Source organism: Anoplolepis gracilipes, chromosome 1 (genome assembly GCF_047496725.1).
Source record: "Anoplolepis gracilipes chromosome 1, ASM4749672v1, whole genome shotgun sequence".
Taxonomy (NCBI): domain Eukaryota; kingdom Metazoa; phylum Arthropoda; class Insecta; order Hymenoptera; family Formicidae; genus Anoplolepis; species Anoplolepis gracilipes.
In genome coordinates this window covers 14,775,196-14,800,932 of record NC_132970.1, presented here as the reverse complement: position 1 = coordinate 14,800,932, position 25,737 = coordinate 14,775,196, and the positions used below count along the sequence as shown (strand labels likewise).

The following is a 25,737-nucleotide window of genomic DNA, read 5'->3' as shown; positions in this document are numbered from 1 at the left end:
ATAACATTCAATTCAATTCAATTCAATTCAATTCAAATTAAATTAACATATCCAATTATTATAAATCTTTTCTCACATCTTTTTCTAATTTTTTCAAACTTTACTTTGTTAATCGAGAGAAAATATGTTTGTCAAATTCATTTTCTTTTCATTATAAATTTTTAAAATGATATCTCTTTCGCGACTACTTAGTTTTCATGAATTTTTTTAAAAAATAATATACGTTACCGAGGCGTATTTGTTACAGATCCTTCACGATGGTTTGAATCGACCGGATGCTCACAATCCGTTTCAGACGAACGTGACGACTGGCGTGATTTTGAGCGCACCATTGCTGCTTTTTCCGTCATCTGACAGTCCGCCACCGACTACGCAGATCCTCAAAGACGCCACGATTGCCTTCGCCGCACGGTTGGTCCAGGTACCCCACCAGGAGGCCGTTGTAAAATCCCTCATGAAGATTCGCGATGAGGTCGGCGACGAAGAATTCGAGAGCTACCTGGTGGATTACGACGACAAGCTAAAGAAGAACATCGACGTTCTTTCCAAAATTTACAATATCAAACCCAGCAAGAAGAAACGAGAGAGAAATCGCGCGCAGGATATCGTAAAGGCTGATACAAAGGAGTGTATCGTGAACAAGTCCTGGGATAGCGATAGCGACACTTCCGGTATTGCCGAGGAAGAGGACGAGGCGTCGAACGCTATACCACCGGCGAGGGTGGTTTTGGAGACTGAGATCAAGTTCAACGAAGAGACGGCCATCACGATGACGATCCTGGAGGAGAAAGATGAGGACGAGAGCGGGGACGACGGGACCGGTAAAGGCGAAAATTCGTCGTCTTCGGATAAACGGAAGACGCCCAGACGTGTCCGCTTCGGCGGCGAGATTGTCAAGCTGAGGACACCCGACAGCGACGAGACAGAATCGATCGAGATAACGCCCAAGACGAGGATCCCGCTTCCCGTGTCGCCTGCGACCAAGATGCCGGAGACGACGAGCCGCAGACGACCTTCGTCGCAACCGTGCAGTCCTCATGCGGGCGAGAAGCGGAGATCGAGAAGGGTTTCCAGGTCAGCATCCAGCAGTCCCAAGAGAGAATACACGCACAACGCGCAATTGAGTCCTAAGAAGAGTATCCTCACTCGGACAGATGGTCCTCTGATCATCGTCGATCCCATAACGGAAGAAGCTAACAATAAGAGAATAAAAAAAGATAGGAGAAGCGACGAAGCAGTATCAGAGGACTTTTTTAAGGTAAACGATAATTCAAAAGAAGTTAACGGGACGTTGATGGAGGAAAATGTCACCTTAACTCAGACCAATTTATATTCGGCAAATAAAGATGAGAAATTGGTGAAGAGCAACGAAAATAATCAAATGAAGAATGAAAATAACATATCCAAGATAGCTCAAGTTGTAACCGCGTTAGCATCGAAGAATGCATCCTCGAAAGGAGAACAAGCGATTCTCGAAGATAATCATGGGAGCACAATTAACGAGAGCGTTTCCGAAACTACCTCATGGCGAGAAAAGAACTCGCCGACTAAGTCATTGAATGATCCAAAGACGGTCAAAGAGAATAAGAACAATCTCGAAATAGAGAAAGGCCGCTCGAACGAAGACATCCGGAAAGCATCGGAGAGCAATTTTGTTGGCGATTTTTCCAACAATCTTCCATTCGGATCGCCGATTAACAGCGAATGCGAGACGCGAATAGATCGTCTGGTCGGCGGTGATTTTATCGACGATGACGAACGAGAGGAGCGTATTTTCGGCTCTATTACGGACGATCGCGCGATGAAAAATAGCGACGGCGAAGGACGAAGGAGACGCAGTCAACGCTTTGACAGGAAGAGCGCGTCGGATGGCAACGGAAGTATTACTTGCAGTAGCAGTGAGGGCGAGGGTAAACCGCGAGAACCTAGCTGGGAGGAGTTGGGATTGGTCGATCAAGAGGTGTTGGATGATCTGCACAATAAGGTGAGTGGATTTGAAAATATTTCCAAGATTAATAAGTATCCCAAATATTTTATAGTCGTGTGTTGCAAATCTATTGTACATGATATATGTTGTTAATTTTTTGTAAAAAATTCTTGGTACAAATGTGCACCTTCTTATCGTTTGCAAAGTTAAATCTTTTACGATTTCATATCGAGATGAATCTTTTATAATTCTTGACATTTTTTTAAATTATATATTATTGCCAAAACTATATTTTTAAATTTCTATAAAATTTCTCAAATAATATAAATCGTTACATAATATAACGATATTAAAGTAAGAACGCGAAATATATACTTTATATTGATTTATTCGGGGTAAATTAATCTTCGAGCTATAAGTTAATCGCACTAATTCGAAATGTCAATATAATTTAATATATCATAAAGCTAAAATATAAGATAGTAGATATACGGTAACAAGGCGTAAATGAGCCGAATATGTATTTAAGGATCTAAATTATTAACAGATGTTAATATTTGGGAGAACGTATATAAATGCGGCTTGTTATCTGTTCTAATGATTAAATGTATATAATTGTGAGCAATTCCACGCTGATTAAAATCTTGACTTAGCGACGAATCGAATGGTAACTATGTTATTTACGAGTGCGCCAAAAGACGAAGGAAATATTGATAATAATATAAGTTGATAATTGGTTCGACAAAAGTGCAAGAGTAGTGATGTACTAATTATCGAATCGATCGATACTGAGCATTTGTTGCTATATATTGTTATGAAATTATAATTAAAGGAAAATCGTGTATGTACAAGGAGTAACTTTGATTTTTATCGATCAGAGAAGCTAAAAATATTGCTGAGACTATTAAATGACAAATAAATCATGCTGATGTAGGACTTCATAAGTTTTTCGTAGAATTTTTATCAATATTATTTTTTAGAATATTTCTTAGAATATTTTAGATTGTAATTAATTTTACTTTATTCTTTTTTTTACAACAAACATTTGTTATAGAGTAGACATAAGGATATAGGTTCTAATCGAGTCATTCCATTCTGTCCATATAATTATGTTATAATATTAAAAGGATCAATAAATATTTACTTTTCCCCCCAAAAAATACATATTCGGCTCATTTAGCCTTGTTATCGTACATTTACTATCTTTCATTTTCTATGGAACCTTTCTCATTAATTTATCCAAAATATAAGATATTCGTATATTTCTTTATATATTATTTTGTCCGAAACATTGATATCTCCTTTATACGAAAATATTTGGTGTCATTTCCGAAGGGAGGGTAACGCTCCACTTTGACTCTCGGTGGAGTTTAACATGCTCATTCGAGGACCCTTGACTTTAGGACAGGTCGCCGGTCCGATACATTAGTACACGGTGAGAAGTAGGTCGATCGATTCTCGTCGACAAAAGTTCGTCGCGTGACGTAACGTGATTTAAGCTCCATCAATTATCGGGGTTACGTGTGCGCGCGTACATAGGCGGTTAACGTATCTTTTTCTCCCCTTTCTTCCTTTAATCTCATGTACACGAAATACTTATTTTCTGTGCCATTCATGTGACTCATCATCATGTCGCACATCATCGCGACACATTGTGTCGTTATTGTAAAATTGCGCCTTAGATAGTCGCTAGACGTAGAGCTTCACGCGGAGATGTGACCTCGATTGCATTCGATCGACTGCAATTAAATTAATCCGCGGACGTGGCGTACTCGTAATAAATATCGGGCGAGTAATCGAAAAGCTCAAAGTCCAGCCTCAGCTTCTCGTACAGCTTTTGCACCGTCTCTCTCTTCAATTGACGGAAATATATCCTGGAAGCGTTGACGTGACCGTTACTATGCCTCCATCTAGGCTTGATCTTGTCCTGTAATCCTAACTTATTGAGCGCGTACACTTGATCTCGCCACAATGATTCCACCTACGAAATTATAAATGTATTGAGAAAATTTATCTAAGGAATTTTTTGATTAAAAATTTAATTTATTATAAATTTTAATTATTAAAGAGATGTAAAACATTAGAGGATTACATGGGTGACAGAATAGCAATTTCGCGATTTCAAATATGAGCCCCGACACTCACATTCGCAATAATGTTGTACTTGACGAGACACGGTGTGCAATAGAGGTAATATGGCATCCAATGATCGTCACCGTAGCTTCCGAGATCGGTGTCGATCACGTAATCGACAAACTCTCGAAAGGTCGGCTCTATCCCAGCTGGTAACGGTGTGTTATCGCGTCGGATCACCTGATCCGGTGATGGTTCCGTAAAATTTTTCTCTAAAGATTAATGAAAGAAGAAATTTAATTCGACATTTGTACATCGTCGCCCTCAGTATTCTATAAAATTAGAATCGAAGATTTTTCTTCGTTAGTTAGATTACAAAAAAAAAAAAAAAATATTTAAATATAATATAAATATTTCCAAAATCTGTTATAATATTTCTGACATAATATTTAATATTTAAAAGATCTATTTGTAACAATTATCGCTGCGCAAAGAAAAGAACTATCACAATCGATCATAACTTTTTCCCTCTTTTACTTTCTTGTGACTTACTGCGATACTTCCTCACGATCTTGGCTCCGTACTTGCGATAAAAGTGCAGTGTCCCATGTTCTCGGCCGGCGACAGAGTTCTCGAGTTTGTCGCGATAGGCACTCAACAGCCTCTCGAACGGATGTCGGACGACCAAAAGTCTTCTGCTCGCGTTTAGGACTTGTTCCGCTTCGGGGTACACGAGTTCCGGTATCGCCCTCCTGGCGATGGTTGACAGTTGTTCTCTGCCATTATTCAGCGTCTCCTCGGGCACGTTCATCAATAGGCAGAGATTGTAGAGCCAGGTCGTGGTGCCGGCTTTATACACCGGGCAGTACGATATGTTGTGCACTCTACGTGGCAAATTGCATGATATAATCAATAAGTTGATATTGGTTTAATCGATTCCTTATGATGTTAAAGTATTCTCTTTTCTTAATGAACCTGTCCATGTAGAAGATGCTGTATTGTGGTGCGGGCGGATGTTTGAATGACGAATCTTCGGCGAGTTTTCGATAGAAGCCCAAATTGTACTTTTTGCATACTCTTTCGACGTTCAACAATCGTCGGGTGTTGTCCACTTCAGCTTCGATCTAAGATAAATCGCGAGATTTTTCTCTTGAGATTTAAAAGACTGATAAGAATCGATTTTTGTCTAAAAAATGTAACGTAAATTATTGATAATTTTATGTCCTTAAAACTTGTTTCTGATACTTTTAAGACAATTACATGTATAACTTACGTTACATTACTTAAGTAGAAATTGGATTTATTTATCTATCATTTTTTTTTTATTTTTTCATCATCGCTATCATTAATGTGTGACTCACCAACAGCTTTCTCAATTCATCGGCAACGGGAAGAGGTTTATCCTCGTTTCCGATAATGATAATAAACAATTTTAACGTCGACAAAATAATGCCGAGATAGACGACGATTTGAAGTAATCGAAAAAGCACACGTTTCTGCTGCCTCAACATAATCGAGACAAGGTTTGCATTTATTCCGAATTCACAAATATATAATCATCTCGCATATCTTTCCCTTAAAACCGTAGAAAATTGTTAGGATAAGATTTTCTTTAGAGTTCATAGTAAACACATTCTCTGTGTCTTCTGACGCACCTACTGACTGACCGGTTTTGTGTTCACCAATTGGGACGGTGATGGATCTAGAGTATCACCGGCCCCGAGCGATCAGCTGATACATCACCGCATATTATGATGAGGTCGCTTACAGAGTGTCTTAGAACCATCGGGTGTCTTTTTAATAACAAAGTTAATTTTGAGATGATTTTTCTTAACGAAAGATGATTTAACAAAGTACAAAGAATGAGTAAATCGGTTCGATGTCGACGAACGAGAATCCACTCCTGAGGTTTGAGTGGGGAACGTCACGGCCGAAGACGCCCGGATCGTTCTCCGCATATTAATTCCGTTAGTTCAGCTGTTCGAGCACCATGTCTGTCCTTTGATGGAAATCTCGAATCAGCATTGAATCTTGCCGATAATTGAAATAAAATCGACACGATGAAGCTTATCGCTCTTTCGAGCGATTTCAATCAATTTCCATGAAATCTTTATCATGTTCTCGACACTAATGTACATGCACGGTTATCGTACATCCCAGCGACGGTCACGATTGTCACAGGTGCGCCTTATGTTCATTCAGCGAGTAACTTCAAGGTCAGTGCACTAGACCTTCTTATGAATGCACGCGCGGCCTCGGCCTCGTCTGCGAGAGGTCTATGAAAATAAATACCGTTATCCCCTGCGCGTGCAATCAATTTCTATAAAAAATTGTTTGTGTACCTGGGAAAACGAAATATGTATGTATCTCCCAACTCTGACTTTTTGCAACATCATATCGCGCTGCATAATTGATCCGCGATGTCACCTGCAGGTTCTACCCGCACTACTTTAGAGTCAGTTCTCTGTACCGGATAAAAGTTTAATGGAAATTGCTATTTGTCATTCGACATAATCTTTTAATTTTCCATAATCTTATTCGAATGCTTATAGCCAAGTCTTTGTCAAAGTAAAATTTTTTTCGAAAATTAAATCGAAAGAGTATCACTGCTTCACAATCATCAGTACATTAGTTGTTTTTCTTAATTAAATGTCAAGTGTGAAAGCTCGATAATTCTGAAATACATAATTTTTTATTTTCCAAAATCTGATAATAAAAATTAAATACGTTTTAATTTTATGAGAAGAATACTTATAATATTTCTATAATTGCAAGATTAATTTTATGATAAGTACTATTTCAACAAATCTTCACAAACTGAATTGCTTCGAAGTATTTGGCAACTAGTTGACTATTGATTTCATTTAGTTTTGATTATATATTTAATTTTTAATTTAATTATCTATTTTTAAGTCATATATTTCTGAATGCTTAACTATTTATTTTTAAACATGTTTTTTATTGATTTAGTCTTAAAGAGAAAAATTTTTATAAGTAAATATATTTTTTTAATCTCTTGATTGCGTACAAATTGAGATATCTTTTTGTTTTGGCGTATTTTCTTACCTTTGTAATGTTTTCTTGTGGCGACTTTTTATTTTTCAAAACTGAAAATGAAAAGAAAAGCAAAACAAATAACGCTTCGTTAAATTATTACGTTGCCTTTTTTATGCGCAGCATGAAGTCGAGTTTATGCGCGCCAAAGCAAAGTATGAATATTCCATGACAAATGGGGGAGAGGGAGGGTGAAAAACGACGGGAGAAATTTCTCTCGCTAATCATTATGTTGCGGCCGAGCGCATAAGAGGGAGAAAAGGTGCAAGAAAATAATTAGGCACGTATTGCGTGCCACGTCACTCGGTCCAGGAAAGCACCATTCCCGTGTATATGCAAATCAGTGGCAATTGTACTGCCGCGTTTACTACGTCGCGATCGAATACAATTTTCAAGCTGTTTTCTGATTCATCGTAGCAATCCACCAGTCTCGTTTATTAGCTTTTCGCGTCTCGTCCGCGTGTCAGAAATGCCTTTGAGGCATTTATTAAAAGAAAAATAATTTTACACAAGGCAAGCGATATTAAAAGACGAAACAAGATGCTAAGCCTGATATCGATTCCTCGGTTATAGAGCTCGATAGAAACACGCGGTGAGAATGCAGATGCACCGACCGGTGCATTGCATTCGGTTTCGCTTTGACGATCAATAATGTCGACTCGTGAATTTCTAGCGACACCGCTCTCGTGTAATTGGATTTCTTGAATAATAAATTTCCTTGTAAATCGCAATTTTATTTATTCCTTAACAGGGTAAAATACAGACAGGATAGAAATGATTCATAAGCAAGATCAACAGAAATCAATATACGTATACGTAATTAAGGATGAATCACGCGAATACAATTCACCTAGCGTTTTCAGCTATTTAACTAGTTAATTCCAAGAATAACAAACAAGGCAAGTGCCTTATACTCTTATTACGTGTAATTGGGAGATTTGCACGCGAGATGAGTGCAGGTAGAAAATATTTATAATGATGCGATATATATATATAAAAAGATTGCGATTTTTCTGATCGTCTTCTCAAGTGTTCTTAATCAATAATAATTATTTCCTTTCAGTAAGAATCTTTATGCCTATAAATTATTTAATATATTATTAAATAATATTTTAAATAAGATGTAAAAATATAAAAGGCAATAAAAAATAAAAATTGCAAGTTAAAAAGAAATTTTTTTAAGATAATAAAAACTTATAAATAATATTTTAAACAAGATATAAAAATAGAAGGCGATAAAAAATAAAAATTACAAGTTTAACAAAAAATTCTTTTAAGATAACAGAAACTTTTTTGCGCTTAAGCGTAAAAAAGTTACATCTGACTGTGTTTATTACCCTGTAAGATGTCTGGAATATATCGTGAAAAGAGAAATATGATTCATGATTACAATGCATTATGCAACAGAGGGATTTTAATCATCTAATACCCTCTCCTAATTATCCCTTGTCATTCTTTCAGGACGATTGGCGGGCACGCGTGAGAGGCTTGGAAAGAGTCGCGTCGGCTTTGCGGACGTCCTCGGCGCTGATCGCGATAGAGTCGCGATTAGGATCGCTCTTGCATGCAGTGCTCGGCGGCGAAAGGAGCTGCCGGGTGGCCGCCGCCGGTTTCGCGGTGGCGAAGGTAAACTCTCGTAACTTTCGTCAAGATCAACCCTTAAATGCGCGGAAATCTCGGTTAATTTATTACCAAGTGCAGGTAATTGTCATCGGATAACGCAGAGCCTCGTTATTATGTGATATATACATAGAGCGTGATAAACGGAAAAGTATATACGAGTATCTCTGATAAAGGATCTCGCAAGGATTTCGACATTTTTAAATATCGCTCTTTTCGAATATTTAAAAATATTTTTAAAATATTTTTAAAATTAGCTCAACAATTTTACAATTATTTAAGCCATTTTTTAAAATTAGTTAAAGATTTTTTCGGGACCCCCCCCCCCCCCTACGTGAAAGAAATCCTGAATGGAGTTCATATTATCGATATTTATATTCAATTCTAGAAATATTTACAATTCTTAAGCAGAAAAGTTACAAGGACATCTATGTGATATGTATATCCTTTTGTTGTAAGTTCTATTGCGTAAAAGACACTTTTAGCGCGACAGAGGCAGGATATATTCTACAATTCTTTCGTAATGTCATAGGCTTATGACGCAGCATAACGTCAAACTATATTCCATCGATTTATGACACGTGCAACATTCTTGAGAGATTGTTTCCTATTTCAGATCGTGGTCGCCGGTGTCTCGGAAGACGCGCTAAAAAAAAGATTGCCCCAGCTGGCCTGGGGTCTCGCCAGACAGGGTGGTCCGGCTGCGGCGCAGCTCACTAGAATCGCGATGCTTAGACTAAAACCCAGCCTCCTTCTGGAACAATTGCTACAGCCCCACTGTCTAAGCGCTAGAAACGCCAAAGTAAATTTATTTAACATAATTCGCATAATTTAGATTTTTCGCAGATTTATTTTGAAAGCACAAAATACTTATATGTACTAAATAAAATTATCGCTTCCCCTCTGTCCGAACTGAAACCAATTATTCTTCGCAGACGAGAGAGAACGCGCTGCAGTTGCTAATCTTCTCGCTGGTGACGTTCCCGAGTACCGAGTTTAAACTGGAGATCGTGGCTAGCCGAGTGGCTGCGATGGTCGCGGATCGTCGACGCAGAGTACGCCAAGCTGCTCTCGATGCTTTAGCCGTTTTGGGACAGATCTACAATTCCGAGGTATCATTCGGAAAAAAAAAAAAAAAAATAAACAGAGAAGCTTATGCGAAATTTTATAAATAATATAAATCCAGTAACTTGCAAATCTAGACATTGCATGTAGAAAAATAATCAAAGTTTATATTTAAGAAAACAATTTCTGAATTTTTTAATATTAATATTTATACTTTTGTCTTCATTTATTTATTTATTTATTTTTTATATTAGACAGTTTGAATTATTTCTATCATATGCTGCAGAGTCATTCCAATAGTTTCATCTTTAAATTTTAATTCTATTTTCCAATTATAATTTTCTTTTAACAATAAAATTATATAAAAATTGTTATATTATTATTATATTAAATTATATTATTAATTTTTTTAAATTTTATTTTTAATTTTTAAATATGCATAAATAATCTTATTTGACAGTGAGATCTATTAATGTTGACAGGAGGTTCTCGAGGCAGCAAGAAGAGCGGCCGACGGACACCCCGATGCCGAGGCAATGCTGGCCGCCGTCAGAGCACGGCTTGCCAGGAAGTCGCTACCCTTGGTGTCAGCCGATGGCCTTGTGGTGTACGGTTTGCAAATTTCACCGACTGTACAGATCGCTACTGGTAATAATAACCGGGAATAAACGAGAGAAGCGTAATGCGTGTAGATAAAATAAAGTTATAACGAATTATATAATAATTTATTTTATGCATACAATTAGTATTATGTATTTTAAAATATTTTAAAATATATTATATATATAATTATATAATAATTTAATTAGTATATCAGTATGTTATTTTATGTTGATTCTTACAATCGCGTACATGAAGAAAACCATGTAGTACTGAATTTTTAATAAACATTTTGAAGCTCAGTCTCATATTTGGTCGCGTGACGTTACGATGTAAAACGCGAAGTTTAATATTATATTACGTGATTATCTACACATTATCGTAAAGCTTATTTTTTTAACTACATGTGTTATCTTTCTTCTTTCTCTCTGTGAGGTGAGAATAGATATTAATTTTATTTCAAGCGCAAAAATGTGGAAGCGCATTTGGCCGAAAGAATAGAATTCTTGATTAATCAACGACTTAAACGTAAGTTTATGCTCGATTTTTTTTACGAATAGGTCCCGATGTCGATTGGATCGTGGCGGGAAGCGGCTCGGTTTCACCTGGCACCGGTCGTACTAGAGGTCAGATCATCGCCACATCTAGATCGGCGCAAGGAAGAGCATCCCGGTAATATTTCGGAGGCCTATTCGATATTTGATTGATGCAAAAGTGTGATATATATTAGATGTAAGATCACTGACATATTACATTGTTTCTTTTAGGAACGAAAGCACGAACAATCGCGAAAACTCGTGGATGGAAAGACCGAATCTCGTTGCGCTTGGTGTCGGTTTGCAATCTAAGACCGAACAATCGACCGCCTGGCAGATATTGCCTTCGCAAACTAACGTAAGATGACCTACATTTTCCATTTTATCTCTTCATAAATCTTATGAGTTTTATGATTCTTTCACATAAGAATATATCGTTAATAAAGATGGATGCATATTATTGTAATAACGAAAAAGATAACAACAAGTGATAAATATATGTTGCGACTACATTTTTTTAATGTTCGTAATTTTATGAATTAACTTTTTAGATAAAAACAATTTTATATTACAAGAGAGTTCTATAATATGCGGATCTGCGCTTACGTAAAGAATACGTATAATATTATAGATTGATTCTAATAAATTATAATAGATTGATGAAAAAATTATTAATGACTTTTGGTATTAACGGTATTACTTTCATAAAGTGTTATCGATTTCTCGATACATACACAGTGTTTACATATGCCAATTTTTTCCGATGTCATTATTCGTTGGGATATTGAGTTTTGCAATGCAAATGCTGAAATATCAAACATTTAATAAAGTAGGAAGCAAGAAGGGGAAAAAGTGCGATACATCTTTTCCATCGAGTTTCATTTTGCATATCTTCGCGCAACCCCTTTATAATTATTCCTCGTCAAGTGTGAATTGAATAAGGAGCTTTAAACACGAAAGAGAAACATTGTACTCTTTGCGTGTTATTCAATAACATAATATCTTCACAATTTATATTTGCATATCAGTTAATGTGGTCAACAAAAAACGTTTAATATAGATTATTAGATATCTTATAAGGTCATTGATAAAAGTATTTTGTGATAAAAAAATATAAAATGTCCAGTATTTTTAACATTTTACGACAACACGTTCGTTTGTTTCTTAAATCAATTCCGATGGTATGTACATACGTCACAGTAAGACACAATATATTGTCATAATAATAGGTTATTATATAAATTTTCCATTCAATTTTTTTATACATAAGAATCCATACTTCAAGATAGAAAATTTAGTAACGCAATTATGTCGCGTTGAAATATCGGCTCGTGGAAATGTGTCTGTCGGAACCGGCGAGGGTTAGAATATCGCCGCGATTTATCGCAAGCTCGATGTCACATTTAAGTATTTTCGATTTTGTTACAGGACGACAATAAAAATGAGATAAAAGGCTCGAACGGACGGAACATCAATGCAGGTAAATGCGATCTTTCCCAAATCTAATTTCAATTAATTACTTTGATTACGCTTTTCGTGATGCAGCTTTGAATAATAACTTAATTTTCCAGGAGCGTTCTCAAATATCAGTTTAAGATTAGAAGAGCTGAACCAGTACGATTTTCAAACAGATGCTAAAAATCACAGGGAGATTTCCGACAATAATTTTGAGCAGAAAGGACGAAATCGTAAAAACGTTAATGAAGTTGCTAAAGAAAAGGTAAGATACTCTTATAATTGTATAAAAAATGCAGAAAATAAGGAAATTTTATTTTATATTTTTTATGTAGAATTATTATATCTTTCCGTTTGTATCACTAGTTGTAAAACACACCCTGTATATAAGAAATTATATACAGTACAATATAATAAATTATTTTTTACTATATTATGTTTATAAAACTATAATGCGATATATTATTAATAAAATAAAATGATTAATAAAATTAATTAATTCCAATATATGCAAAATATGTGTTTTCAGGAAAGCACTGTTCTCCGAGGAGAATCTAAGATTCCGATATTATTACCGACACGCGAGCGGCCTAAAATAACTTCTCAAAATCGTGACAAATCCATCAATCTGGAATACGTCAATTCTAATTCGCGAAAGCAAACGAAGGATGCGTTGGACAGCAATAGCAATCGGATAAATTCACGACAGGAAAATATTCGGTAAGCATCATTATTATGTTAATATGGCAATATTGCGACAACCCGCATTTCGAATTAAATTAACACTCGTACATTAATATTGCACGCAGATCGTACGCGGCTGCGTATCAACGACGAAAACGTCTTCAACAAGAAGCCAGTCAGATTTCAAATCAGACATTCGATTCGCATTTTGGCGGCTATCGTTCATCTTTTTACGCAAAAACTTCGGGAACAACAAATAAAGAATATAACGTAAGTTATTTCAAATTTTTCCTTCTGTAAAAAAGATAATACAAAAAAAAATTACGAAAGCAGAACAAAAGATTTTTCACATATTAAATATTCAATTTTTAATCAAATTTAAAAAACATCATAAATTAAATATTAAAAATTATAAATTTCAATATAAAAATATAAAATTTAATATAAAAATACAATATAAAATTTTAATATAAAATTATAAAAAAAAGATTAAAAGTAAAAAGACGAGTGTATCTTTGAAAAAATAGATTCAGACTACATTTATTTATCTCTAAATTTTTTGCAGAGCGTTGCGGGAAATAGGGAAACGATTTCAAATAATAATTCGCATAATTACGGCAGATTTGTAAATGAAGATTTTACGGATAAGAACGAAAATTTGAATCACACAGGAGGACGTAAACGATTATCCAGAAACATGCAGCAACAGACGCTTGTCGAAATGTAAGTCTCCGATTCAACAGCCTTCTCCGATCGTTAGAATTCTTTTTAGCATGATTGATTTTTATTTGTACAGGTATAGTTCTATTCATGAGCGACAGAGAAAGCTTATGGACAGAACTGTGTATCGACGATTACAAACTGCTCCGAATCCATTGACTTGCGTGTATCACGAATCTGACCATCAGGAGTCAAAAGTTTCTGCGGATAACGATAGAAACACGATATATCAGGTAAGATAAATAAATAATTAAATTGTTTCATTGCTTTATCTTTTCTAATTAAAGACAACGATTGTATGTCTAATTTTCTAATAATAATCTCACCAAAAAAAGAGTCCTATCGATATTTAGATAATTTAATTTTAATTTAATTAGTCTTTTGAGTTGATAAATTTGAAGAATTTTCATATTTATGACGATTTATTGTATATTAATTTATATTTATATATTTAATAATTTATATAAATCATGTCGCAGTCAAAGGATGCATCGGAAGCGGCGAAGCAGAAAACCGAGGTGGATTCGTCGGATTCACAGGAGAACGAGCGATGTTCTCCTGTGGAGAACACCAATCCTCATCGCCGCAGACTACGGTCGTTATCACCTTCGCAGCTTCATCGATCGCGACAGTTTGTCAAACTGGCTTCCAGCAGATTTCACACCGCGTCGATGTACGACATGTAAGTCTCTCAAAATTAAAGTTTACGTTCTCGAAATAAAATCACGCCGACAAGCCATCGGGCGGACCGACTTGAATTTTTTTTTTATTTTGAACTCTCGAGAGCACACCATTCCAGACAGGATCGATTCTGTCCTAAAATAACTGCGAGCAAGATGCCCGGATTATCGATCACCGACTGAAATGATATGCGTATAATAATAAACGTCGCCCTCCAGACCTCGCATTTTTCGTATTTCAAATTCCATCTAGAAGAACAGATCTTAAATGTCAGACTGCGCAATTTGTGATGATTTCTTTTCATTCGAACAGAAAAAAAAATTACGCTTAGAATCCTGTTAATTACAAAAATATTACATGAATGTTCGAGATAATAGCTAAGGCTGTAACGGCTCTGCGCAAGGTGCGCGACCTGGTATTTTATTTAATCTCGATCTATTCACGTGACACGTGACACACATTATTTCTTAACACACTTAACACGACGCGTGGTAAGATCCAAATCGCCGATAGACGATGAATTATTTCAGGTCGGCGAAAATCGCATGTCGACGATTTTTCGAGTCGATAAACTCCGATCAACTTTTTAAATTTATAAACCCCTTCTTCCGAGATCGCGAGTTAATCGCGACTTAATATTTAATGGACGTTCGTATATAAGTCGGTCACTGTATCACGAGCGAATAATTTTAACCGTTCAAATTTACCGGTCGATAAAATTAAAGGAAGAAAGAAAACGTCTCGACCGCGCGCGAAGGGAAAACGCGCGTGCGACACGATAGAAAAAAATTTCGAAAGAGAGAAAGAGAGAGAAATTTTCTTTCGCACGGAAATTATGTGACTCGACATTTTTATAATACTCGAGTGCACTATGGCATTAACAACGTGCTATATGCACAGTGTGTGCACATCATGCGGGACTGTTGTAGATTGTCGAAACGCTTTACCGCGCGCTATCGTCTGTTCGCCTCCTCGTTGAATATTTTATGTTTAGGTGGGTTAGCACGCAGCGGCTGATCGCTATTCAATATTGCCTACCCCAAGATATTTCATGTTTTTATATAAACATCAACTAAACTCGTACTTTATACGTATTGTGTGTGAAATTTTTTTAAATAGATTTATCTTTAATCTCGCGCGTATATCGTGAATTTTTTCATAGAATTTTCCAATATTAATTTTGCTAAAACTTTTACCATATACTTTCTTCAAATTTTAATAAAAAAAAAAGCAAGAAAATTTCTTGGAATATTGATTCTACACGTGACTCATTTACTCTTTCTTTTGAAATAAGAAGAATTGTATGACGACGATGTATGAGACAATCGGGAATTTTGCATGCAGGCAATTGAAATTAATTTTCGCCGAAAGAAGGGTTAATTATGGGTTAATAATAACCTCGCTATTCTCAGATTTAGATAAGATTTAAATTTAAATTTAGAAACCTAGATAACTGTATAATTACATACAAAATTATAAAACAAAAATTTAGTCTAAATTCCAAGAGTTGTAAAGAAAAACGTCAAAAACGCGCGGTTAACACCTGCTTCAACCTTCTTTAACCGCATTTCACCCGGATCGCATGACTCGGTCTGGCAGCTTTTTCTTAACGTGACCGCGCGAGGGGAAAAGTGAGTTACGGTCAGTCTAGCTTGTAGTCTTGCAAAAGAAAAGCAGACGGTTTGTAAAAGTGGTATCCAAGTGTAAAATAAAAGAAAGCGAAAAAAGGCCTCATTATATTTTTAATCCATAAAACTGATTTAGTTTAATCACTTACGTTCGTTATATTTATATTTCAATGTTTTTATTTTTTCATTCTTTACATTTAAATATTTTTAATTAAATTTTTACGTGTTTTTTTCCAAAAGGAAACCTATATTTTAAATTCAAGAGCATACAGCTTAAATGTATGCATTTCTTTATCTTCTCCTCTATGGTTAAATAAATCAGACTAAAGTAAGTGCGAGGAAAGGAGAGTTTGTAAAAGTGGTATCCGAGTGTAAAATAAAAAAAAAGAGAAAAAAGATCTCGTTATATTTTTGATCCATAAAACTGGACGTTTAGTTTAACCAGTTATTTTCGTTATATTTATATTTTAATACTTTTTCATTCTTCACATTTAAATATTTTTAATTATATTTTTCTTGGAAAAAAGAAAATACATTTTAAATTCTTAGAACGCTCATAGTTTAAAATCCATTTTTTATTTCTTCTATGGTTAAATAAATTGGACTGTAAAGAACGAGGAAAGGAAGCGGTTTGTAAAAGTGATATTCGAGTGTAAAATTAAAAAAAGATCTCATTATATAATATTTTTGACCTACAAAAAATTGGACGTTTAGTTTAACCAGTTATTTTCGTTATATTTATATTTCAATACTTTTTCATTCTTTACATTTAAATATTTTTAATTGTATTTTTCGTGAAAAAAAAGAAAAAACATTTTAAATTCATAGAACGCTCATAGTTTAAAATCCATTTTTTATCTTCTTCTCTATGGTTAAATAAATTGAACTGTAAAGAGCGAGGAAAGGAGAGTTTGTAAAAGTGATATCCGAGTGTAAAATAAAAAAAAGAGAAAAAAGATCTCATTATATTTTTGATCCATAAAACTAGACATTTAGTTTAACCAGTTACTTTCGTTACATTTATATTTCAATACTTTTTCATTCTTCACATTTAAATATTTTTAATTATATTTTACATGTTTTCTTGAAAAAAAAATACATTTGAAATTCATAGAACGCTCATAGCTTAAATTTATGCATTTTTTTATCTCCTCCTCTATAGTTAAATAAACCGGACTATAAAGAGTACGCGAGGAATCGCCGGAAGGGTTGGGGGGCAGGAGGAAACGAGCGGACACGACGTCGGGGGTGACGTGGGGGTGGCGGCAGCAGCGGTCAGCGTCGGGACGCTCGTCGTCTCTACTACGTGCACAGTCGTGCGTACGTCGTCGATTGTCGAGCGTGCCGTGTCCTTCGTACGCGATATTATGCGTTCTCGGATATCACATTCCCGTCACTCGTCAGTTTTATCATTTCTCCTCGCCTTCCGCAAAATATTTGCATACGTCGCGCGAAATAATTAAACATATGACGATCATGTGTGCGCACGTGTGTCGTCAACCTCTGTCATTTAAATCGGATTTCAATCGCAGCTCAAAGTGCACCGTGTGTGTATATCCACGACGTACACGTGGATTATTCTTATTACGCAAGCAACTCGCCCTTGAAAAGTCGAGTTCTTCTAGGGATGGTAGCGCGATGAGTATTAAAATCTCGATCGAATCGTCTGGTTCGTAGGATAATTGCAAATTCGATCGTGTGAAAATGTATGCAGCGATTTAATCGACTCCGCAAATGTTAAGGTTGTGAAAAAGTAGCATCCATGCAAGTAAAATAGAATAAAAAAGTTAAAACAAAGAAGAAGAATGATAACAAATGCATATGGATAAATAATGTAAAATAGACAGAAGCGAGAATTGATAAAAATATGTCGTTTGTACCTCGGAATACGAGTTTCTTGGACGTCTAATCGATAATTAATCGCTGGCACGATCTAACGCGAGTTCCTGCGTCCTGCGGTTCGAATTATTCCGGCGCATAAATTTCGCATATATTTCGCGACGCATAAAGCTAGTGTTTGACATTAGTATGAATTGATTCTCTGCAACTCGCGCGCTTATATTTCTTCTTTAACGATTTGAAAAAGAGTCGAGACGTCGCGATTTAACCTTTCCTATCACACATGCAACGCGCTACCATCTCGTTATTGCATACGTACACAATATTAACTATTAAAAAATTAAATACAAAGTGAAAAATGGCTCAGAAATTGAGAAATAAAATTAGAAAATTATTAAAGCACATGAAAATCATTAAAAGTCAATTGATTAATAACAGAAACGACCTTTCTTCACGTGCGAGGGAGCGGATAGTCTCACACGACATGATCCGCGAACAATGGATTATCTTAAGTGAATAAGTACAAAATACGATAGAGATAGGCGGTGCGACAAGTCGCTCGAATTATGAAGCCCCGCTCGCTGACAATCAGCTGATCGATTTCGACAAAAATCTTCGAACGGGATCGTTGACGGAGGAAGGATGATCCTCAAGTTTTGCGCATGGCCAAGCAAGCTGAAGGAGGAGCACAAGCTCGCGAACGCCGTTCTTCATTGCTGTCCGTGCGTTTTCCGATGCAGGAAATCGGTCGGCGTCGATAACGACGACGACGAGGACGATGTCGCGTCTGTCTCAACTGTCATCACCACCGCGACCACGCCAGTCATCGCCTTGAGGCTGAATCGAAACAGCGACACGGTGTACGTTCGACGACAGATTGAGACGTTACTTCGACATATTTGTGGGGAGAAAAATAAAGATAGAGCGTATATGTAATTCGTAGAAAATATAAAATAATATTATTTTGAAAAATGATGAAAAAAAACCTACTGTTGCAAAAGATGACGCTTTTCGAATTTTTATTGAGAAAAGATAGACTTGAGTAAATTAAAAAGAGAGATAATGTGATTTACCAAAATGACTTTTAATATTGGGAAACCACTTACAAGCTATTAAGGTAATGTCTCGTACAAATTTTTAAGGAAGGTCGATTTTAGCTCGATCAAAAAGGCCGACAGATCGAGGCCAATAGGTGTGGATAACATCCGATAGAATTTAATACATTCAAGTATATAAGAACACAGGTTGGCCTTCTTCGTCAATCGTGACACGCGTGTTATTTTATTTACTACATCGCCTGATTCGTAATTCCGATACTGACGCGCGATATATATATATATATATATATATATATATATATATATATATATATATATTCAGCTTATGTAAAAATACTACTTTGTGCGATCGTGCGCAAGACATTCTTACTGAAATATTAATATGTCCGTAGAACGCGAATCTACGATTGCGTAGAAACTTTCGAGTCGATTTCTACTTATAATTTTTTTTTGCAGCGATAAAGCGGTAAACGAGGAGGAGTACAATGCACGCAATAAACGTCACTTATCACCCGATGCGAAGAACTATCACGTGCAAAATTCGAACAAGGAGGAATCCCGATACCAAGGTATGTTCTAGTCCTATTCTTCCCAAGAGCATTTATTGCAACACAAAACACACTGATTTTTGTTTCCATTTTTTAAATCAGACTCTCTTTCTTTTAATATATACTGATTGCGATGAAAAAAAAATAAATTCAATTCTTCGGTGTTAACTTTTACGCGATACTTGATAAAAAATATGACACTGGTGGGTTGACGATTAGAAGTTGCACTTGACTAAAGGTAGATTCAAAGGGGGATTTCAACGTTACTTGATGGAGATACTAAATGATAATGCGATGGGAAATAAACTTCCGAATGAAGCTTTCGGCACGCGCATAGCTGAGAATATGGAAATGGAACGAGAGGTTCTTCACCTCGTCGTGCATACATATAGAGAGCTTTCGTTAGACTTAGCCGGTGATCAATATTCCGCTGGTCAAGTCTAAGGTACGATCGAACGCGCGCGTTGCCTCATACGAAAAGTCAGATCGATACATCTATCCGCCGAATTATATTCATATTTGGAAATTAATTTTTATTATATGAATTCGTAAAATATTCCTCTCGTGAGTACACGACACGGGAAAGGGAGTAAAGTTTTTTTTTTTTTTTATTTAAAAGAGAGCAAGAATATAGTACGAATTTTTTGTAAAAAAAGGAAACAATTTTTTCTACTTAAAAATTAATTAACATAAATTATACTTATGTAAAAAGTTTGATTATTTTTCCATCAGTTTAGGAGGCTAAAAATGTTACTAATCGCATTTACAGCGACTCAGAAAATACAAGATTATGTTATATAATTTATATTTTTATGCAAAAAACGGCCCTTTTGTAGGTATTTTCTCTCTTAAGTTTATGAAAGAACCAAACGTCCTCAATATCTTGTAACAAGCTCCGAAAAGCTATAATGCCTCTGAATTGTCAGAGTTTCTACGTTCCTTCTCAGTCAACGAACGTGTACGCGACCGTCCCAAAAGCGCGAGCAGCTCGTCGTCGGACGTTTCCAGGGGTGATCGACGAGAAGTCGACAAAAATCAGGATTCTGCGGTGCTGCGGGATTACAACGGCAACAGCGACAACAGCAGATCGTCGACTCCAAGTCGAAGTCAGGATGACGACCCAGCGTTCGACGTTATTACGACTAATCGTCAGAGCGTTCGCGACGACAGCGACTCCTTTTTCGTAAGAAATGTCTTTCCAAATTATCGCCTTTGTCAGTATTTTTTTGACTGACAGCGCGTCAACGAATCCCCAATAACAAATATGCTATCAGCAAATACATAATTTTCACACATACAGGGTGACTCACCATCGACGAAGATTAATAATTCGATAATAGATTTTTTCGCATATTTGGAGTCGGTACTTCCTCAACAATTTAACGATCGACGTCCGTCACTTGACGCGACATTTTATTTTTCAACATTAAATATCACGGTAATTAAATGTCAAATTAGAATTCCGCTGAAAGTCTACTTGAAAAATTGATTGAAAATTGATATAGACATCTGTTTAATAGGTATTTCTTTTTTTAAATTTTGTTTTTTATTTTTTTCTTAATTTCTTTATTATGTAAGTTTTATGCTAAAGAAAAAAATATTATTACTGTATGTTAAAAAATATACATAATATTTAATATGCGGATAGTTAGACTTTTTGCTTATTGAATCAAATGATATTATTTACTAGATATTTTTTCTTCAAATATTTCTATATAACACGGATAATCCGGATAATTTTCTTGAATAATTTCAGACGCCGTTGGACATCAACAAAGTGGAATACCCAATCGAGATGTCAAACGTACCAGACGAGGTGACGAAGGAATGGAACGAGGATGACGCGAAGCCAACGAGTCGAATGGGATCGATTTCGAGACACTCGACTCACGAAGAGCTAATCGAAAACGAAAATCGCAGTGGAAGCGCAGAGAGCAATTGCAGCCTGCAGCCGGAAGACGTTAGATCGAGCGCGAGAAGAAGATCCATCGTATCCGTGATCCCGAACGAACGCATTCTATCCTTTGAGGATCCAAAGCTAATCAAGGAATCGTTGCAATCGAAGGCCCCGAGTCCTAAAAAATCGGAATCATCACTGTACCGGACGCCCGAGAATCACAGCATCGATAACTCGCCAATCTCCGACTCACCGTCCAAACGGAACTCTCGCAGCGGTTCGCGCAACTTGGTTAGTAGATAGTGATACCTAGAAAAATTGATAAAATTCGTCAATACGTTTCTATCATGGATTTAATAATAATTTATATTTATTTAATTTATATTTAATTTATATTTAAAAATTGCACAATAAAAATTGGCGTTTTGTAAGGTTTGTAAATTTATTTTGCTTCTTATAAATTATTAAATTTATTTTACAATTATTAAATATACTTTAATTATTAATTTGTAAAATTTTATTTTATAAATTAATAAGTAAATTAATAATTAATTTTAAAATTGTATTCTATAAATTATTAATTTTATTAAATTTACTTGTGATAAGAGATGTAGATTAGTGTAACATTTAATCATTGGTTGGATATCAGGCCGAGAATCCCAAGGATTTCAGCGAGGAGAGAATAATCGCTTCCATAGTGCCTGACGAGGATGCTTCCATTCAATCGTTGGACACCATCACTCGCCCACCCATAGACATCAGTATGACTGATGATTCACCGGCGATCATCATCGCGTCGAGGCCTCATTCTCACGAAATTGCCGAGAATCTCGAGAACTCGCATAAGATTCACATACAGGAGGTAAGAAATCATACGTGTGACTTCTTGCTAAGAAAAGATTAACCGACTATAATTTACGTAATTACGGTTTCAGTCCACGGAAGAAGAGTCCAGCGTGAACGACACCTTGGAGGACAGACAAAGTAAAGACAGCACGAGCGAAACGAATACCGAACCGGGAATATTGAAGATCGAGGTACAGTTTATGAAAAAAATATATTTTCCTTTTGTTTAGACGTGTAATAAAATTCTTTTTATTAATGTAAAACAAATAAATCTTTAATGATAAACTTGCGAAAAAACGATATAAGTTATTATAACATATGATGTTTGTTAAATCTTTCGACAGTCCGAATCTGTGGAAGCTATCGAGTCGCGTAGGAGAATCGCCTCAAAAGTACCGATACGTGGCACCAGTAGATATCGAACTTCTTCCACTAAAAGAGCTTCTCCAGTCGAGAAGCCCTCGGAAAAATCCAAACGGATGATGCAACAATGCTTTGCACAACTCGAGAATAAAGATTGGTAGGTGTTAGTCTTGTGAAAGCATTAGTTACTATTAGGAGTGATTTAGTTTTGAGAATATTTTTCTCAAAAACTCATTTATGTAAACAAGATAATGAATGAATACATTAATTGAAATATTTTCCTTCGTCTTCTATGACTTTTTTCAATTTTTTTCCGGCAAGAGATGGATTCGAAATTATGAAAATGTGTATTCTCTCTATTTTATTATAATTTCAAAGAAGTGCAAAAAGTTGAAAATTGGATCAACTCCAAAAAGAGTCTCTTTATCGTCGTAGAATCCATGGGAAAGTCATAGAAAACGAAATATTTAAATTAATGTATTCGTTTATTATTTTGTTTAAATAAATCAATTTTTGAGAAAAAAATCCCTCAAAATTAAATCACACTCCTAATAAAATACGATAAATATTCTACATACACGCATGTTCTATATAAATATATATTTCAGGGAAATAACGATGAAGGGCCTGAAAAGCCTGTCTCAGATCTCGAAACAGCATCCGGAGTGTCTGGACACGTGTGCAGCTGGAACAATAGGCAGGCTTCTAGGTCGGCACATAAAAAATCTTCGTTCGCAAGTGGCACGTGCCGCGTGTCTCGCTGCCAGCGATGTCTTCAGCTCGCAAATTCGGGGCATCGATCAGGTAGATATGTCATGACAGCGTACATGAGAATAAATAATAATGTCTTAACTAGTGATAAAGAATTCAATTACATTCCTAAACACACATGTCGCGATCTATTAATACATTGGATACTCATTAATCAATATATTGACCTCCAATCAATATATTGGCCATCGATCGACGAATTCATTGCATTGTATTGGATTATATGTATATATGTATATATATTATTTTGATATATCACTTTTGTAGTCTTATTTGATATGTACCATTTTTGTCTATCTTTTTTTACAGGATCTGGACGATATAGCTGGACCGTTACTTCAAAGAACGGCCGATACGAATCGATTTCTTCGAGCAGATAGCAACGCAGCCCTGGATCAGATGGTGCAGCATCTTCCGCCTCATAAAACCATCAGTATCGTACTTCGGGGAGCGAGGTAAATTTAAACTTTTAAATTGCTAGAACATAAACCTTCTTATTCTTTATATTCTCACATTGTTCTCTGATTATGTTTTATTTCCTGATTATTCTGTTGCAGTCACCAAAACGCTATTGTACGCGCAGCAACCGCTCGATTGCTATCCGACATCACCGATCGCATCGGACCAGATCACATTATGATTTTACCACGTGACGTAAAAGATAAGCTGCTAAACACAGGCGCGAAATTGTTAATGGATGGAAATCTAGACGCCAGGTAAATCGACCATTCACTTTTTATCATTCTTTTATTCTCACATCTAAAATGATTATTCCTAATAATTACAATCTATATCTATCGGTAAATTTGATAAATGTGAATTTTTAGAAATCATGCGAAAAAAATGTTTCGATGCCTGACCCGCTGCGAGGGATTTCGAAAAGCGTTGACGGATGCAGTGCCCGAAACGACATTGAGACATATCGACAAAACCATGAAAACCTTGTAACCCCAATCGTTCCGTTTGATTAAATCTGCGTAATGTTATTTAGCCCTTTGCCCCGTTGTCCCATCATTAAACAAACTATCCCAGAAGACTGTTTTATTACGCAGAAACATTTTAATGATTCGTTTTAAAAACCGATTTAAAGGGCAAGAATTTTCTACGTCGTATACCGAGACAAGCAAGCAGCCATTTTCTCTCCCCTGCTCCCCTCTGTATATTTTTCTTCTGAAAATTAAATAGAGCAAAATAATGTGATTTTAGTGACTAATGACAGGAAAAACGAAAGAGAAAACTCGAGAGAGTTCAGTTCGACTTTCTCTCATCAACTTGAAGTTTTGATACTTGTAATTTTAATATATACGCATGTATATTAGTTTTTTATATGATTGTATAAAGGATGTGCACTTTGGTATAAGTGTGTTTGGAGAACTGTAGTGCCTTCGTATTGGTGATTGTTGAAATTCCGCGGTTTTCGCAATTTTAGCTCAATTTTAGCGCTCGTGACGTAAATTGTATCGAAGAAAAGAAAGAAACATTTTTGTCTCATTGTTGTCTTCACCAACTCTACATTAACGAGTTGCAGGAAGAGAAAATATCAAATATTTATCTGAAGAAAAGAGACTATTGCGGATATAGCAATAAATTTGTTTCGGAATCGACGATGCTTTCGATGTAAGTCGAAAGTTTAAATTCGTTAGTTCGATATCATAATTGTTTGTAAATCCAATTGTGTAACTTTCTAATATATAATATAATATACTCTAAACGCTACAAAAGAAAAAGTATCGACAAATGTTTATAAATTTTTACGGAATAAATATCAAGTGCTATAAGACTAGAATTTGTTTATGAGAATGATTATTGAATATTATTTGAGACTTCTTCTCTCTCTCTCTCTCTCTCTCTCTCTCTCTCTTCTGTGATTTGTAAACCATCCATTAGAATTGTATATCAGAGAAATCATTTATATGTGCATTATATATAAAATATAATTTATACGCATACACACACACACACACACACACACACACATAACTGCTTGTTATTCATTGAGAGAAGGTACACATACGTATACTATTGATAAATAAAATTAATATTGTTATATCGTATAATAGTCTAGTTATTCGCAATAAACTTTGGAAAGATATTCATTATCATGCTTCACAGAAAATTCACTTCTCTTTCGACTTGAAGTTTCTTTCGAAGTACAATAAAACAATTAAAAGTAAACTCGCAATTATCGTTTCTATCATTATTGAAGAGCAGGCTGTGTGAAAGCTATTTATTACATTCTTTTGTAAAAAGTTTTTTATCTTGAATTATTAATATTTCATTCAAAGTTGGCGAAACTAACAACAATATAATTTCCAATGGAACAATCTTCGGTTCAAGACGAATCAATTAAAGCATCGAAGGAACAAAGTGTC

The 25,737-nt window shown here is 35.6% G+C and overlaps 2 protein-coding genes across 4 annotated transcripts in view; one reads left to right on the top strand and one right to left on the bottom strand.

The window, feature by feature from the left end:
- LOC140673298 (uncharacterized) overlaps positions 1–25,527 on the top strand; it is a 28,789-nt gene extending 3,262 nt beyond the window's left edge. Inside the window, exons 3-27 of one of the 3 annotated variants that reach the window (XM_072906195.1) lie at positions 248–1,984; positions 8,516–8,680; positions 9,291–9,476; positions 9,610–9,786; positions 10,222–10,387; positions 10,900–11,011; positions 11,107–11,233; positions 12,304–12,355; positions 12,447–12,595; positions 12,860–13,050; positions 13,140–13,284; positions 13,580–13,737; positions 13,811–13,967; positions 14,214–14,416; positions 19,397–19,509; positions 20,436–20,671; positions 20,789–20,926; positions 21,245–21,676; positions 22,035–22,247; positions 22,321–22,422; positions 22,576–22,751; positions 23,203–23,398; positions 23,675–23,820; positions 23,923–24,081; positions 24,193–25,527. In XM_072906195.1, the coding sequence (XP_072762296.1) occupies positions 248–1,984; positions 8,516–8,680; positions 9,291–9,476; positions 9,610–9,786; positions 10,222–10,387; positions 10,900–11,011; positions 11,107–11,233; positions 12,304–12,355; positions 12,447–12,595; positions 12,860–13,050; positions 13,140–13,284; positions 13,580–13,737; positions 13,811–13,967; positions 14,214–14,416; positions 19,397–19,509; positions 20,436–20,671; positions 20,789–20,926; positions 21,245–21,676; positions 22,035–22,247; positions 22,321–22,422; positions 22,576–22,751; positions 23,203–23,398; positions 23,675–23,820; positions 23,923–24,081; positions 24,193–24,313 (5,757 nt within the window). In that variant the 3' untranslated portion in view covers positions 24,314–25,527. Of the gene's footprint in view, positions 1–247; positions 1,985–8,515; positions 8,681–9,290; positions 9,477–9,609; positions 9,787–10,221; positions 10,388–10,899; positions 11,012–11,106; positions 11,234–12,303; positions 12,356–12,446; positions 12,596–12,859; positions 13,051–13,139; positions 13,285–13,579; positions 13,738–13,810; positions 13,968–14,213; positions 14,417–19,396; positions 19,510–20,414; positions 20,672–20,788; positions 20,927–21,244; positions 21,677–22,034; positions 22,248–22,320; positions 22,423–22,575; positions 22,752–23,202; positions 23,399–23,674; positions 23,821–23,922; positions 24,082–24,192 lie in introns of all 3 variants that reach the window. The other 2 variants (XM_072906188.1, XM_072906202.1) reach the window with 2 other exon arrangements.
- LOC140673321 (carbohydrate sulfotransferase 11) lies at positions 2,308–5,985 on the bottom strand. The gene is made up of 5 exons (XM_072906224.1): positions 5,362–5,985; positions 4,976–5,124; positions 4,553–4,884; positions 4,073–4,272; positions 2,308–3,908 (listed from the first exon to the last, which is right to left on the bottom strand). Exons 1-5 carry the CDS (start codon positions 5,509–5,511, stop codon positions 3,678–3,680), a joined length of 1,062 nt encoding a protein of 353 aa, XP_072762325.1. The 5' UTR covers positions 5,512–5,985; the 3' UTR covers positions 2,308–3,677.
- Positions 25,528–25,737: the final 210 nt, after the last annotated feature.